This window comes from Astatotilapia calliptera, chromosome 7, assembly GCF_900246225.1.
Source record: "Astatotilapia calliptera chromosome 7, fAstCal1.2, whole genome shotgun sequence".
NCBI classification, from domain to species: domain Eukaryota; kingdom Metazoa; phylum Chordata; class Actinopteri; order Cichliformes; family Cichlidae; genus Astatotilapia; species Astatotilapia calliptera.
Genome location: NC_039308.1, coordinates 54,867,165 through 54,881,083, shown reverse-complemented (window position 1 = coordinate 54,881,083; position 13,919 = coordinate 54,867,165). Strand labels below are relative to the sequence as shown.

Below are 13,919 nucleotides of genomic sequence, written 5' to 3'. Positions count from 1 at the left end.
CAAATAATTAACATAATTAAATGTGTTGAGTGATACAAGCAACATCTTTTTTAAACAATGATCATTATTTTTTTACTTCAGTAACAAATATCACACAATCTGGACACATTTCTACTAATTTTTACTAAAATGGTAGAAAAATACAACTAAATATCAGTTGAGAGACACAAGGAATTACATTTTTTTAGGGAGAATACATAACACTGTACAACTTGTAAGTATGGCACTTTAGGCAGTTAATCATCATTATCGTCGATTTTCAGAAAGTCACGTCTGTTGTTCATTGTAGTGAGTTCATTAGAACCTGGGCTTGTTTGAGCTCTGAAAAAGTACAGAGACAAAAAAATAACATCACAGGTCTGGCAAATTAAAAGACAACAAAAAGGGAAGTATTTTAAAAGATACTGAACTTACCAGCAAGCAGCACTCTGAACTTGTCAGCAGAAACAGACACCACAGTTGTCTCTGGGGCACCTGATTCTGCTCCTTGCCTCTGCAGTTTAAGTTGAATTGTTGGTTGATTCACCTCCCTCAGTTCACTGGAGCTCAAAGTGTAGTCCACTCGCCAAGAAACAGAGTCCAGTCGACCCACTGATCACAAAGCAGAATGCCAGTGCTCAGTCATCAACTTCCCAGCAGCAGCCATCATTAATTTTCTCTTCTTTCTTGAATAGGAAGGGCAGAAATACTTACATCTCAGGCTTGTCTCTCTTAATTTCTCCCGCAGTGCAACATGCTTGTCTTCGTAGGACTTGCACAGCCCTGTAGTGTGCTCTAAAGAAATATTGAGTAGAAAAAAATAATTTGAGTGTTTCAGCTGACGATTAGCTGAAGAACTAATTATGCATTACCAGACGACTAAAAAGAAAATCTAACAGTTACAAAGTCCTTAGAAGTATTTCATATTTATCAAATAAAATAAACCTTTTACTATTTCTGAAACATAACATACAATCTCAAAATCTCAGGCAGAAAGCCATCTGTCATTTTTATTTATAATGAAACACACAAAAATCATGGTGAAACTTTGGGCTTCTTATTTTCCAAAGGGTGGACTGATGTGGCACAGATGGCCTTCCTGACACAAAGCTGTGATTTATGCAGGGAGGGACCACTGGAAGCGTGCTAGCTTGTGTCTCCACTCAACCTCAAAAGGGGGATTGTCCATGTGTAAGGCAAATGTGTTAACACCACTTTTATAGAGTTGTTGATACAGCAATGCACCACCCAGTCTGTAAATCAGCATCGCCTTTGTTGTTCATGATGTACTGCTTTTTTCTTTTATTGTCAATCCACATTCATAGAATGTAGTTAAAAAGGAAAGAACCAACACAACAGGCCATGAATAGGAAACAATAGAACAGACTAACTTTACTGTCCATGTTAGTGGAAAACTGTCTTTGGTTCACTAAGTCAAAAATCAATTCACAATATGAAAAACAATGATAACAATCAGCATGCATTCATACACATGCACACGTTAAAAAAATAATAATTACAGAAATACATTACAGCTTCTCATTTTTCAGTATACCAGTTTCACTTGGCAAAAATGATCCCTTACACACCCATTTAATAACTATAATATCCTCTGACATCATCCTGAGGACATTTGTTAAAAAACACAATAAATGATTTTGAACTAATGCGATACAGGAGTTTCTAAAATCCTTCCTCTATTATACTTCTGTGCTCATACTCTAGAAATAAAATATTAAAATCCTGTAACATAAACTCTACATTTAGCTGCTCTTGTTCCACATTATCCCCATGTGAGACATTTCCCCAGGATATTAGATTAAACTAGTCACTTGTGTTTTTGTTAGAAAGTTTGGCTGTCCTTGCTCTTGGCAAAGATTCAGGCATGAGAACAGATCGGTGCATATCAAGTTGTAGACTGCATTTATTTTTACACCAACCTTTGGACACAAACACACAGGCTTACCTTTAGGCAGGCCAAGCTGTTGTAGCTCACTGGATAGAGATTCACTGTCAACATCATGCTTCGCTGCACTGGAGAAAATAAAGCTGAGCACTGCCACACTAGCTTTGATGTCTCCGCTCTCTGCAAAATGGTTTATTGACACAAAACAGCTTATCTGACAGAAATTGTAAAAAAAAACCCCAAAAAAACAAAGTTTAAGTTGAACAGTGTTAAAGACTTATGTGTAAGGCAAATTAGATAGACCAGGAATGCCGCACAACTTAGTGCATTTACAATGTGTAATCACCAATTTCTGTTCTTCCATAAAAAAAGAATTTTAATGCTTTAAAGCCAATTCTTGTGCACTTATGAACCCCTTTGAGTGCTCTTGCTATGTTTTAATGACTTTCATGAAGTCCTGTTCTAATAACTCACCTGTCCAGCCACTCATTCATGATAAACTACAAAGTGGCACAGTGAGAAAACAGACTTGTGTCAAACTGACCCATTTGTTATCATCAAGATCATCACTTGTCATGCGATCTGGGTCTCTGGCTACTACCATGTGTCTAATCAGCGGTGTCAACAGAAAAAACATGCAGGCTCCAAGCTCAAAGGTCACACGTCAAGTCAGGAGCACAAACGACAGAATGAATGAGAATGAGGCCTGGCCACTGAATTCAACCCCCAAATGTTTAAACTGTTAAGACACTATTCTACTGTAATGTTCTCAGGGCCCAGAAGAAGAAAACTCACCACAAATGATGTGAACTCAGGGTTGTGCTATCATGCCTTTTAGCAACTACTAACAACACTATGAAAGCTCAGAACTTTATTTCCACACCAACAAGACCAGCTTCAGGCCAGCAACCAGATTTGTTTGTTTTTTGTAGCTTTGTACTCTTCTCTAATATGAAATTAAGGTTTAAGAAGATATTCAATATTTTAATATGGTGGACTTTGCTGCTTTTTTAGACAGTTTTAGAAGCTGCACAGCACTACTTCCAGAGAAATTAACCTGAAGCTGAACCTGACAATGTTCAAATTTAAATGAGGTAGGATTACTGCTTTTTAACAGGCAAAACCTTTTTATCAAGGACCAAGCAGCCAAAGACTTAGAGGCACATGTGTAATTTACAAAATCTGGGTTACAATATCTCCCCCAAAAAGATTCAAAATAATATCAAAAATACACATTCATGGAAATAAGCTTGTACGGGCAGGGTGTGGTTTGCAACAGTTGCAGGGTAGGGGTGATGCAGCAATATCAGGGGGCAGTGCCACAGGAGGCTGGCAGTGATCACCTAATTAGGTCTCTCCTGTATTTTATGCGTTAGCATCTTGGGAGGGTGTGCGGAGAGAGGAGTCTGAGTTAGTGGCAGAGTAGCTAGACCTGTCCAGGGAAGCTCAAACAATAGCCATAGGTCAAGATTGCTTTCCACAAACAATGGTTTATTGCACAAATACTGTGTCTGCTGTGTCGTTTTGGAGTTGCTTTAACACTATTTTAAGAAATAAGTGGGCTCATAAAAAAGTCAACTTAATGAAACGCTAGTTATAAATAGTGTTTAACAAAATAATAGAACTCAACAAGCTAACTGATTCAAATGAGAGATTAACTTACATAGTAACTGCAGAGGCCATTTGGTTGGCCTCTGCAATCAAACCAGCTCCACCCCCAGCCATCATTCCCCCCTAACTACCACAACAGTTAAATGTTGCGTCATTAACAAAAATAAATAAATAAATAATTTCCATCTCAAATCATCAAATACATGTAACATTTTCTGATCGATCATGCCAGATTTGCCTAAAAATGTTGTGATCCATAGTTTGGAGATTTTATATACATATCTTTTTTATATATTTTCATACTTTAAGTACATATTTTCACATTTTAAGTACATTATCTTACATAGTAATTACACATCTTTACAGTTAATACATAAATATAAATAATAATAATAATAATAATAACAACAATAATGAATAAAGTGAACAAATACTTGTATTCCCACAGGGAGGGTTACTGGTCAGTTAGGATAGGCAGATGTTATGATTGATCAAATGCACGAAGATCAAATATTATAAAAATATAAAGTTGGAACTTCTAGAATCTTAAATCTAAATAGAAAGAGCCAGTCATATGTCTGCAGACAGAAATGTTAAGCGCCTTGAAATGTAATTGTTGCATCTCTCTCAGAGAAACAACACAAGAGACACTTACCAAACTTTGCATCTGCAGTAAGCTTTCCGACTTTTTCATACTGTAAATGAAGCAAGAGAGAAGACACCACAGATGTGTGTGTGTTTCAAAACTACAGTCTACATATGACGAGCCTGTAGAAATGTCCAACAACTTACATCAATGCCCTCTCCAAGCAAATCCTTCAGCACTTGAGCACAAAGTAGCTTCATCTTGACACTTGACTGTTACATTAATGGAATAGAAAATATATTCGTTATAAAAAAAATAATAAAATCAATAAACTGGTGCCAGTAACAACTTTATCTCTTATGGTTTCTTTTACTCACAATTTTTGCTAACGTGCTGATTTCGGCAAGTACCCAATCTGGGCAGTCTAAGTCTCCACAGAAACGGAACCGCTAGGACAAAGAGGGTCACTCATAAGTTCATACACTGTGCAAAAACTACAGTATTTACAGTCACAGAAGGCTCAAAAAATGGGCTACTGGCTTAGCCTGCTTGCTAACTAGCAGCAGCACTAAACCTCGACGCCTTTGAGGTAAATTATCCGTCATTGCGTTAATACGTAAAGCGACTATATAATCGGACAATTTCACAGAATTATCAATGAATTAGACAGCATTAAATAATGAGATAAAGAGCGAACGAGCTTACCATGGTTGTTGAAGAAGGAAGACAACCGGAAGACGAGTTTTTTTTCTTTGCATCTAATTGGACGACGTCTTAGGTCACGTGACGGTCTGGCTGCAGCACCCTTGTTCCTCCTTTTTTTGCAGGTTGTTCTCACTCTCCCATTCTCTCTCTTTCTGAGTTAGACAGTTTAGTGTGGGTTAGATGTAAGGTCCGTATTTATTTTTTCATTTAATCAGAGGTTTAGTACTATATCATAAAGTACACGCAGGTGACGCTTATGCACGTGCATGCGCATGGTAGAGCACGTAAGCGTGCACAGTTAACATAAATTAGTCAGCTATAACTGATCACATATTCAGATATTACCAGGGGCGTATTTAGAGGGGTGGAATGGGGTGGCACGTGGCACCCTAATTTTGCATATGATGGTGCCATTTATTAAGATAAAATAGCATTAACAGTTTGAAGATGGAATGAAGGTGAGTGTCATTATCACTCTGTGTGCCACACCTCCAAATCACATGACCAGCATGCGATTAAGCTGACATAGCAACAAGCTGCAGCCCCGTTGATTCTGTATTTCAGCTTGTGTTGAGTGGACTTCAAGGTTTGAAAATTTTAATGACAGGCCAGTAAATTCGGAATCATGATATCTATCTATCTCTATCTATATATCTATACATATATCTACACACGTATACATACATATAGGTACACATACATATACGTATATGTACGTATAGGTACGTAAACAGACAGACAGACAGATATGCTGTTTGTATTTATTATGGAGGTTGTACATTACAGAAAATCAAAATGTATAGTGTAACTGAAAAGTTTAATTATGTGGGCTACAGAAAATAATTAACTTACAGACTATATTTATATGAAACATGTTTATACTTACTGCATTTGAATCAATTTAACCATATGTAACACCTGCACATGTGTTTAAAAAGGCTTTGATTTTGCCACCCTATTTGATTTCTATGCCACCCTCATAAAGTTATGACGCACACCTTCATGTTCATCTCTACCTGTCTGAACATCTTCATCAGCAGAGTTCTTCTCCCTGGACAATTTCTCTGTCTTTCTTTTTAGTTCCAAGTTCATTAACCTCACAGCCTCATGGAAAAAGCTGCACCTCAGCCTTGTTGTACAGGTGTGAGGCTACGCAGCCTTCTTTGGGGGGGGGGGGGGGGGGGGCAGATTAAACCACTCTTTGCAGCACTTTCTTATTGGCTTACGCAGTTTCTAACCATAGAGGAGTTTAGGATGCTTTCAACCACACAATCCGACAAAGAAAGTAGAGCTGCACCGATGACATCCTGCTTCAGCCTCACCAGGGATAGCTCAGTAGGTAGAGTGGTTGCCCCATGATCGGAAGGTCGGGGGTTCGATTCCCCTTAACAGCTACCCTGAGGTACCCCTGAGCAAGGTACCGTCCCTACACACTGCTCCCCGGGCGCCCAATGGCTGCCCACTGCTTCACTGAGTGAATGGGTTAAATGCAGAGAGCAATTTCCCCACGGGGCTCAATAAAGTACAATAATGTACACACTTTCTTTCTACAATAATGTACACACCAGCATTGGTGAGCTTAATAATATTGTCTGTATTTGTGAGTAATTGTTGGACATATGTGTACACAGGTAGTTGACTGTGGTCACCAACTCCACAGCTTCTGCTCTAAGGAGGGAATGAGGCATGTGAGCCCGTCCTAAAATTTACCACCATCTCTTTCATCTTCACCCCACTGATCAAGAACAAGTTCTTCCATCTCTCTCCTTTAGATAGACTCTGTACAGTACTTTGTTTTTGTTACTATTGTCCATGATATAATGATATAAAAAAATTATTTCTGTGAAAACTGTGTGTGTTTTGGTTCCGTGTCCTGTTCTGTTTGTATATGTGGTTTTTTGCTGCTGTTGCAGCCAAATTTCCCCTTGTGGGACAATTAAAGGACTATTCTATTCTATTCTATTCTATTCTATTCTATTCTAGACTTGTTGGAGATAAGATAAGCAACAGCTGTGTCATCTGCAAACTTCCTGAAATTAGAAATATCCTGTCTCAGAGTGATGCTGAAAAACTAGTTCACGCATTTATTACTTCTAGGCTGGACTACTGTAATTCATTATTATCAGGAAGTCCTAAAAATCGATGAATTCAAAATCCTGCTCCTCACATAAGGTCTTAAATAATCAGGCCCCATCTTATCTTAATGACCTTGTAGTACCATATCACCCCATTAGAGCACTTTGCTCTCGCACTGCAGGCTTACTTGTTGTTCTTAGAGTATTTGAAAGCAGAATGGGAATCAGAGCTTTCAGTTTTCAGGCCCCTCTTCTGTGGAATCAGTCTTCCGTTTGGATTCATGAGACAGTCACTATCTCTACCTTTAAGATTAGGCTTAAAACCTTCCTTTTTGCTAAAGCATATAGTTAGGGCTGGATCAGGTGACCCTGAATCCTCCCTTAGTTATGCTGCAATAGGCATAGGCTGCTGGAGGACTCCCATGATGCTTTGAGTTTTTCCTTTTGAGATGAGATGAGATGAGATAGCCTTTATTTGTCAGTTGCAGGTCTTTTGCCCACAACCGAGATGACAGACCTTGCCGACCGTACATACAATACAAACATCACATTGGGGAGACAGGTCAGGCCAGGTAGCGAGGAAAAAAAAACATTGAAATGTGCAACACAAAAGGATAATACAGGAATGCACAGGTATCAACACACCATGACACAATAAACACAGACAAGCAACATGGGAAAGAGTTCCAGTGTGTACATCTGATCTGGGACCGCTGCAATCTTTCGACTGCACCTCCAGCTGACCCGATGTCCACATCATGAGGGAGGTAAGCGTTGGAGGTGGCGTTGGATCCGGGGTAGGGAGGGTGATGTGTCGGTGAGTGCTTATCAGTATCAGTATATGTATGTGTGTGCGTGTCCATAGTTCAGCTGAGACAGTGTCCTTCGCCCTGCCAGGCTAAGTAAACAGTCTTCCAGCCAACCCAGGTGGCCTTGTAGGGAATGGGAAGGAACAGACTCAACACAGTCGTTATCAGGGAGTTTTTGTTCAGCTCCAGCCTTGAGCTCCGGCCTTGAGCCCACAGCTGGCACCAAAGGGGTAGCCGCATTATGATGGTAATTGAGAATTTCAAGCTATTTTTAACACTCCGACACTGGTCTCTCAATCTCCCGTTAATAGCTGCGAGCTTCTCCGTGATGTTATTAGCTGTCGATTCTGTGGTCTTGTCACTCTTTTTTGCTCACATAGCAGATTCTGAGACCTCACGACCGCAGCCAACTGATCCGAGGTGTAATCCAGCTTCCGCCCAGAGATGTTGTTCTGAGTTGATTCTTTCCTGATGTAATCCAACATACATACGCTCAAAGGTGTTATTCTGAGCATTCACTGCAGTCGTAAGCGCCTCCAAGCTCTTAACCATGCTGCCTTCAGTGAGCCCTTTCTGAGAAGTCGCACCTGTCGTTCCAATCCCAGCGGGCAGCCTTGTGGGGGTTTGAACAGCCGGTTCCGCTCTCTTAATTCTCCGATAAGCCAGGGCCAAGCCAGCTCCGATCATCATGGTTCCGAATAGGTAGATATCTTCAGCGTCCTCGATCGACAGTCCCGCCAGGCACACGATCCTCTGCCACCCATCCATCGTGTATCCGGCAGGGAAAGTCCCTCCAGGGCACTCGGGTTCTCCCGAGCCCTGACTTTTCTGTCACCTTTCTCACTCACTATGTGTTAACAGACCTCTCTGCATTGAATCATACTTGTTATTAATCTCTGTCTCTCTTCCACAGCATGTCTTTATCCTGTCTTCCCTATCTCACCCCAAGTGATCGCAGCAGATGGCCGCCCCTCCCTGAGCCTGGTTCTGCCGGAGGTTTCTTCCTGTTAAAAGGGAGTTTTTCCTGTGCAGTATGTTTTATGTTTCTAATCAGACAAATAAGCCCATGATTCTCTGCCAACAGTACTTCTTGGAAATGAGTTAGAGCAGGGTTGATAACAGCTGATAGTGCATCAGAAAAAACTCTTCGTGTACTCATACTGTTGTGGATCCACATAATGTCAACCGAATCCTTAATGTGGGATAAAATCAGCCATTCTTGGTAATGCCTTTCACAGCTGAGTCTCTAGGCACAGGGGAAATAATGGACCTCTTACAAACAGACAGGCAACACAGCTTGGGAAAGAGAGATGTCAACGTCATAGTGAGTTCTCCAACACACTCTCTTAGAACCAGTTCTGTGATGTTCTCTCATACAATGTGAGAATGTAATCAAACTGCTTGTCAGAGGGTAACTTTTATGTATAGGGAGAGTGTGACTTTTAGGACACTTGAGCCTAACATTATAGCTTGCATAATGTTAGCTTAACCAGCTGTTGTTGTGGTTTAGCCGGCTGATTGTCAGCTGTCCGTAGATGGGAGGATCACATGTCTAATCTGCTGACAATAAGTAATTACGGCAATATCTGGAAAAATTAGCATATCTATGCACATTGTCTTGTGTTAGAGCCGTGATGTCAGTTCATCAGATGAATCTTGAGTTGAGAAAGCAGTGGTGAAGGAGAAAGATGAGGAGGAGCAGGAGAAACAGATAATAAAAAAGAAGATGTCTTTACCGCATTGAAGGGCCACTGGACGGGGCTTATTGTAAAATTCCAGGGGTGTCCAACTCCAGGCCTCAAGGGTCCTTGATCCAACACAGCTGATTTAAATGGCCAAATTACCTCCTCAACATGTCTTGAAGTTCTTCAGAGGCCTGGTGATGAACTAATCATTTGATTCAGGTGTGTTTACCCAGGGTGATGTCTAAAACCTGCAGGACACCGGCCTTGAAGCCTGGAGTTGTACACTCCTGGATTACTTACTGATAACATCTGCCCCACCCAATTCCAAACATGAACACTTCTAACAGAACACAGCAGAGCCACATTTAGCACAAAATGTGTTCTCAGTGCCAAATTCACACACATTTGCAGTAAATTGTGCATCCAAAATCGGAGTAAATCCATTTTCTTAATGTTTCATTTAAATACTTTAAACCAAAACTCCCCGGTCACACAGGGATTCATGCCAGTTTTTATGGTCTTGTTTTTAAAAATAAAATACAAACCACTAGACCTCAGCCACCTCATAGTCATATGTCTGTTAAAAAGTATGAAAAACTATGCGGAACGTTCCAGTGTCATGTGCTGTGACGCGAAGAAGACGGCAAATATATCATTTATGAGACACAAACATACCTTACAACCTGTATTTTTTTACTTTATTTTTTATGTAATACAGTGAAAAAATATGTTTGATTAAGTTAGATTTGAGTAACTTATTTATATGGTATAGCAGGGTATCAGTCTAAGGCAGGGGTCCCCAATCTCAGTCCACGAGGGCCGGTGTCCCTGCAGGTTTTAGATCTCACCCTGGGTTAACACACCTGAATCACATGATTAGTTCATTACCAGGCCCCTGGAGAACTTCAAGACATGTTGAGAAGGTAATTTATCCATTTAAATCAGCTGTGATGGATCAAGGACACATCTAAAACCTGCAGGGACACCGGCCCTCGTCGACTGGGATTGGGGACCCCTGGTCTAAGGGATATTGAAGTGACCTGCGTGATGATCAGTAATTAAAATCTAAGGTGCTGAACCTGTAGAGGTGCAATCATCAGAGGTTATCCAGTAGAAACAGGAGGGTTGTGATGACAGTAAATCCAGTTCATTAACCATTATTGGTTTACCATTCTTTTATTTTAATCAGGACACGCCTCCTTGAGTGAATGCAGGTCTCTATGGGCTGTGTGTGGTTCCTCTTAAAGAAATATTATTAAATAAATATTATAAATGTAAGAGATTATCAATAAAGAACAGGTTTGTTGCTTTGGAAGGTGTATATGTGTTTGCTATTGATGTGTTGAACACATGGGGCCAACTAAGGAATTGTGTGGCAGTCCCTTAATGGCTTATAGCAACAATTATGTGGATTATCCAGACTGCAATGACCAACAGGAAAAAGGTAACTACATTCGGCAAGCATGACCAGTTTATATCACACAGACTCCAGCATTTGTGGACAACCTCTACAGAGCTAAGAGGACTTGAGCAAAATATTTACATAGTCATGAATGCACACAATAAGCAGCAGTAAAACAAAAGAGAAAAATGTTCAGGGTGTAACTGAAATGTGAATATTAGTGAAATGTGGAAGGTTTTCCCAGTGCCCTCGTTGTGATCTCTGTGCGGTTTATCCACCTGATTAAAAACTGAGCTTCGTTGCAGAAAGGGGCATAAATGTTGTTGCTTGTTAAGCTCAATGCTCTGTGTAATCTCTAACTCCTCTTTCTGTGCATATGAATATAATAAAACTATGAGTGAGTTGGTGACATTTTGAACACAGGGCTTTATTGTGAGACACCCTTCAGGGAACCACAAGTTAGATTTACAATTTCAGACAAATAAGTTTATTTGGAAAATGTAAAAAAGGATGTGTTCGTATGCAATAAAGCATCTTGTTTGTGTTCCGGTACAGAAAAAAAGCCACAATGATAGAACGAAAAAAAACTGCAGCTTCAAGTTGTTATGTTGGAAAAAGACACATGGTCATCTTGAAAAGCAAATATAGAAATACCACAGCTGGAAAACCTGCCTCACACTTAAACACATGATTCTTTAAACAGCTTTTAGGCCACATTAAATACAAAAATAACTATTTAGGGTACTTCCATGTTTCACTGTATATAAAAATTAATCTCTGTTTTTTACTGGAATGAACAGGCTAATCCAAAATAACTTCATGCTGCTGCGCCCTTTCTCCTGTTTCAAAGGATCTGCCAGATGTAACTTTTGTTTTTCTTGATATTTTTCTACATTGTTTCTTATTTTTACACTTTAAAGAACTCTAAAAGGATATTTTGCTTTCCCCTTTGCATTTCCAAGTTAATTGCTGGTTTTTAGTCTGTGGAACCAGTGAGAGCAAACCCACCCAGAGACTCCAAAAAGGACCACCTAATTAAAATGTGTGGGGTAATTCTGCAGAGATGGTGGTAGAGGTGTAGTTTGCAAAGGCAGAAAAAACTTTTTAAAATGTACCTCTAAAAAGTGAACATCAACCAATCAGTTTCCGTATAAAACCTCCTTGCTTACCACTGCACTATCTACTACCTCTGTTGGTCCCAGCAAGTATTTGATTTAACATTAAAATATAAGGAGTAGTGTTCTCCTACTGCCTGGGTGTTTGGTATGCAGGGGCCACTACTGCTTACAGGAAGCCTGCACAGAGGGTAGTCAACACCACCCAAAAAAATTATTGGCTGCCCTCTGCGACCCCTATAGGCCATTATCATTTCCACCTGTCTCAGAAAAACCAGACCCATCACAGGGTACCCCTTGCACCCTGCATACCACCTGTGTGACCCGCTGCCCTCTGGTCACCGCCTCAGGTCACTCAGATTCCACACCTCCAGACTGACTAACAGCTTTTCCCGGTGGGCCATTGTGACTATAAACAAACACTCCCCACACCCACCGCTGCCCACCTCACCAATCCGGTCTGAGTAACCCTCATCACTCAGGCCACTCGCATAAGTCCCTTTGAAGTGCTTCCAACTTGTTTTGTATATATTACTTTAGTTTGTATATGTTCCTCTAGACTGTATATCTTTTATTTTTTGCTATCTATCCTGATGTCTTTACTATTTATATTTGGGTAGTGACCGAAAGAACGAGATCGCGGATAAAAGCGCTGGAAATGGGCTTCCTCCAAAGGGTGGCTGGCCTCACTGTGCGATTTTTGGCCCATTTTGAGCCGATTTTTGAGTCGTGCGACCGTTTTGGCGATCGGCCCGATTTTGGCCTTCATCGTGCGTCGTGCATCGTGTAGTATACGTGGGGTAACGAGAGGCGATTAACACCTCACGACCATCAATCGCTTGGTCGCGAGGATTTCAAACCTGTTTGTCCTCGCGACCGTCGTGAGGGTGTCACCGCAGCCGCTCACACTGCGCACGCGCAAACACAAATGTCAGCGAAAAAGACGGCGCAGCACAGCAGTGTAGCGTGTGATCTGGACACAAGCGATGGAGGCACAATTAGTAGAACTTTGGAAAGCTCATCCGAGCCTTTTCGGTGTGGCCTCACAAAATTATCACGACCACAACAACCGTGAAAATAGTTGGATTTACACTGCTGCTCAATCACAGCTGCCTGATCAATGTTTTTCATTAGCAATTTAGCAAAGTTGATGGTGGTGGCGTGTCTGTGTGAGTGAAAGACAGAGAGGGAGAGCGAGCGAGCAGGAGCTGAATCGCGCGACTGAAAAAAATCGCACAGGGGTGTGATTTTTGCAGCTCCTGCTCAAACGATTGACTCGCAGAGGTTAGAAGTTCGTAGGTCACGATTCATGCTCAAACCATCTCAACTGCAGTTGAGATGGTTTGAGCATCTGACAAGGGACAAGGACTCCTGGGCGCCTCCTTGGTGAGGTGTTCCATATTATATCTCTCGGCTGGCCTGGGAACGCATTGGTGTTCTGTTTGTGGCAATTTTTCTCCTTTCTCCATAAAAAAGAAGTTGTTAACATATCTCACATCTTGATCTCGTGAGAACGCCATTAGACCCGCGTAGCTGACTGTGCTTCAAAGCAGGGGAGCTGCTTGCAGGTAAACTACCTGAACAGCATTTACAATGCCACAGACCTGTAATCCTCGTAGAAACTTCATTCAAACGTGATATAAATAAATGACTTTTGGTGATAGATTTCTTCCTCGACATTATTTATCTTGTAACGAGGAAGAAGGTTCATTTAAAACAATGGACCTAAAGGGTGTCCAGAATTTCGCTTCCAGTAAGGTCGATTTACGAAAGGATTTAATAGTGAAGCAGTCGGTGTTAAAAGGATTACAGTCAGTCTGATCTTGCAGTATAAGACTATCACTATCCAATCGATTTTTTTTTCGGGCTACAGGCTCAGCCCAGTGCAATAAATAACGTCATCTATACGAGGTTTTTAATATGATAGGTGACGCAAACCCCACGAATAAAGAAGAAATGTTTATATTAAATTAACACAAGAAACAATCCATATATTTCTAAGACTTGTGTTTTATATAAGGCAGAACAGCATGCCACGCCCACGAG

At 40.8% G+C, this 13,919-nt stretch overlaps 1 protein-coding gene across 1 annotated transcript; it reads right to left on the bottom strand.

Annotated features, from left to right (window-relative positions):
* Positions 1 to 104: 104 nt before the first annotated feature.
* Positions 105 to 4,924, bottom strand: commd4 (COMM domain containing 4). Its single transcript, XM_026175868.1, has 8 exons — positions 4,788 to 4,924; positions 4,460 to 4,531; positions 4,289 to 4,354; positions 4,152 to 4,191; positions 1,946 to 2,065; positions 694 to 774; positions 415 to 591; positions 105 to 321 (listed from the first exon to the last, which is right to left on the bottom strand). Exons 1-8 carry the CDS (start codon positions 4,788 to 4,790, stop codon positions 281 to 283), a joined length of 600 nt encoding a protein of 199 aa, XP_026031653.1. The 5' UTR covers positions 4,791 to 4,924; the 3' UTR covers positions 105 to 280.
* Between the last annotated feature and the right edge of the window lie 8,995 nt (positions 4,925 to 13,919).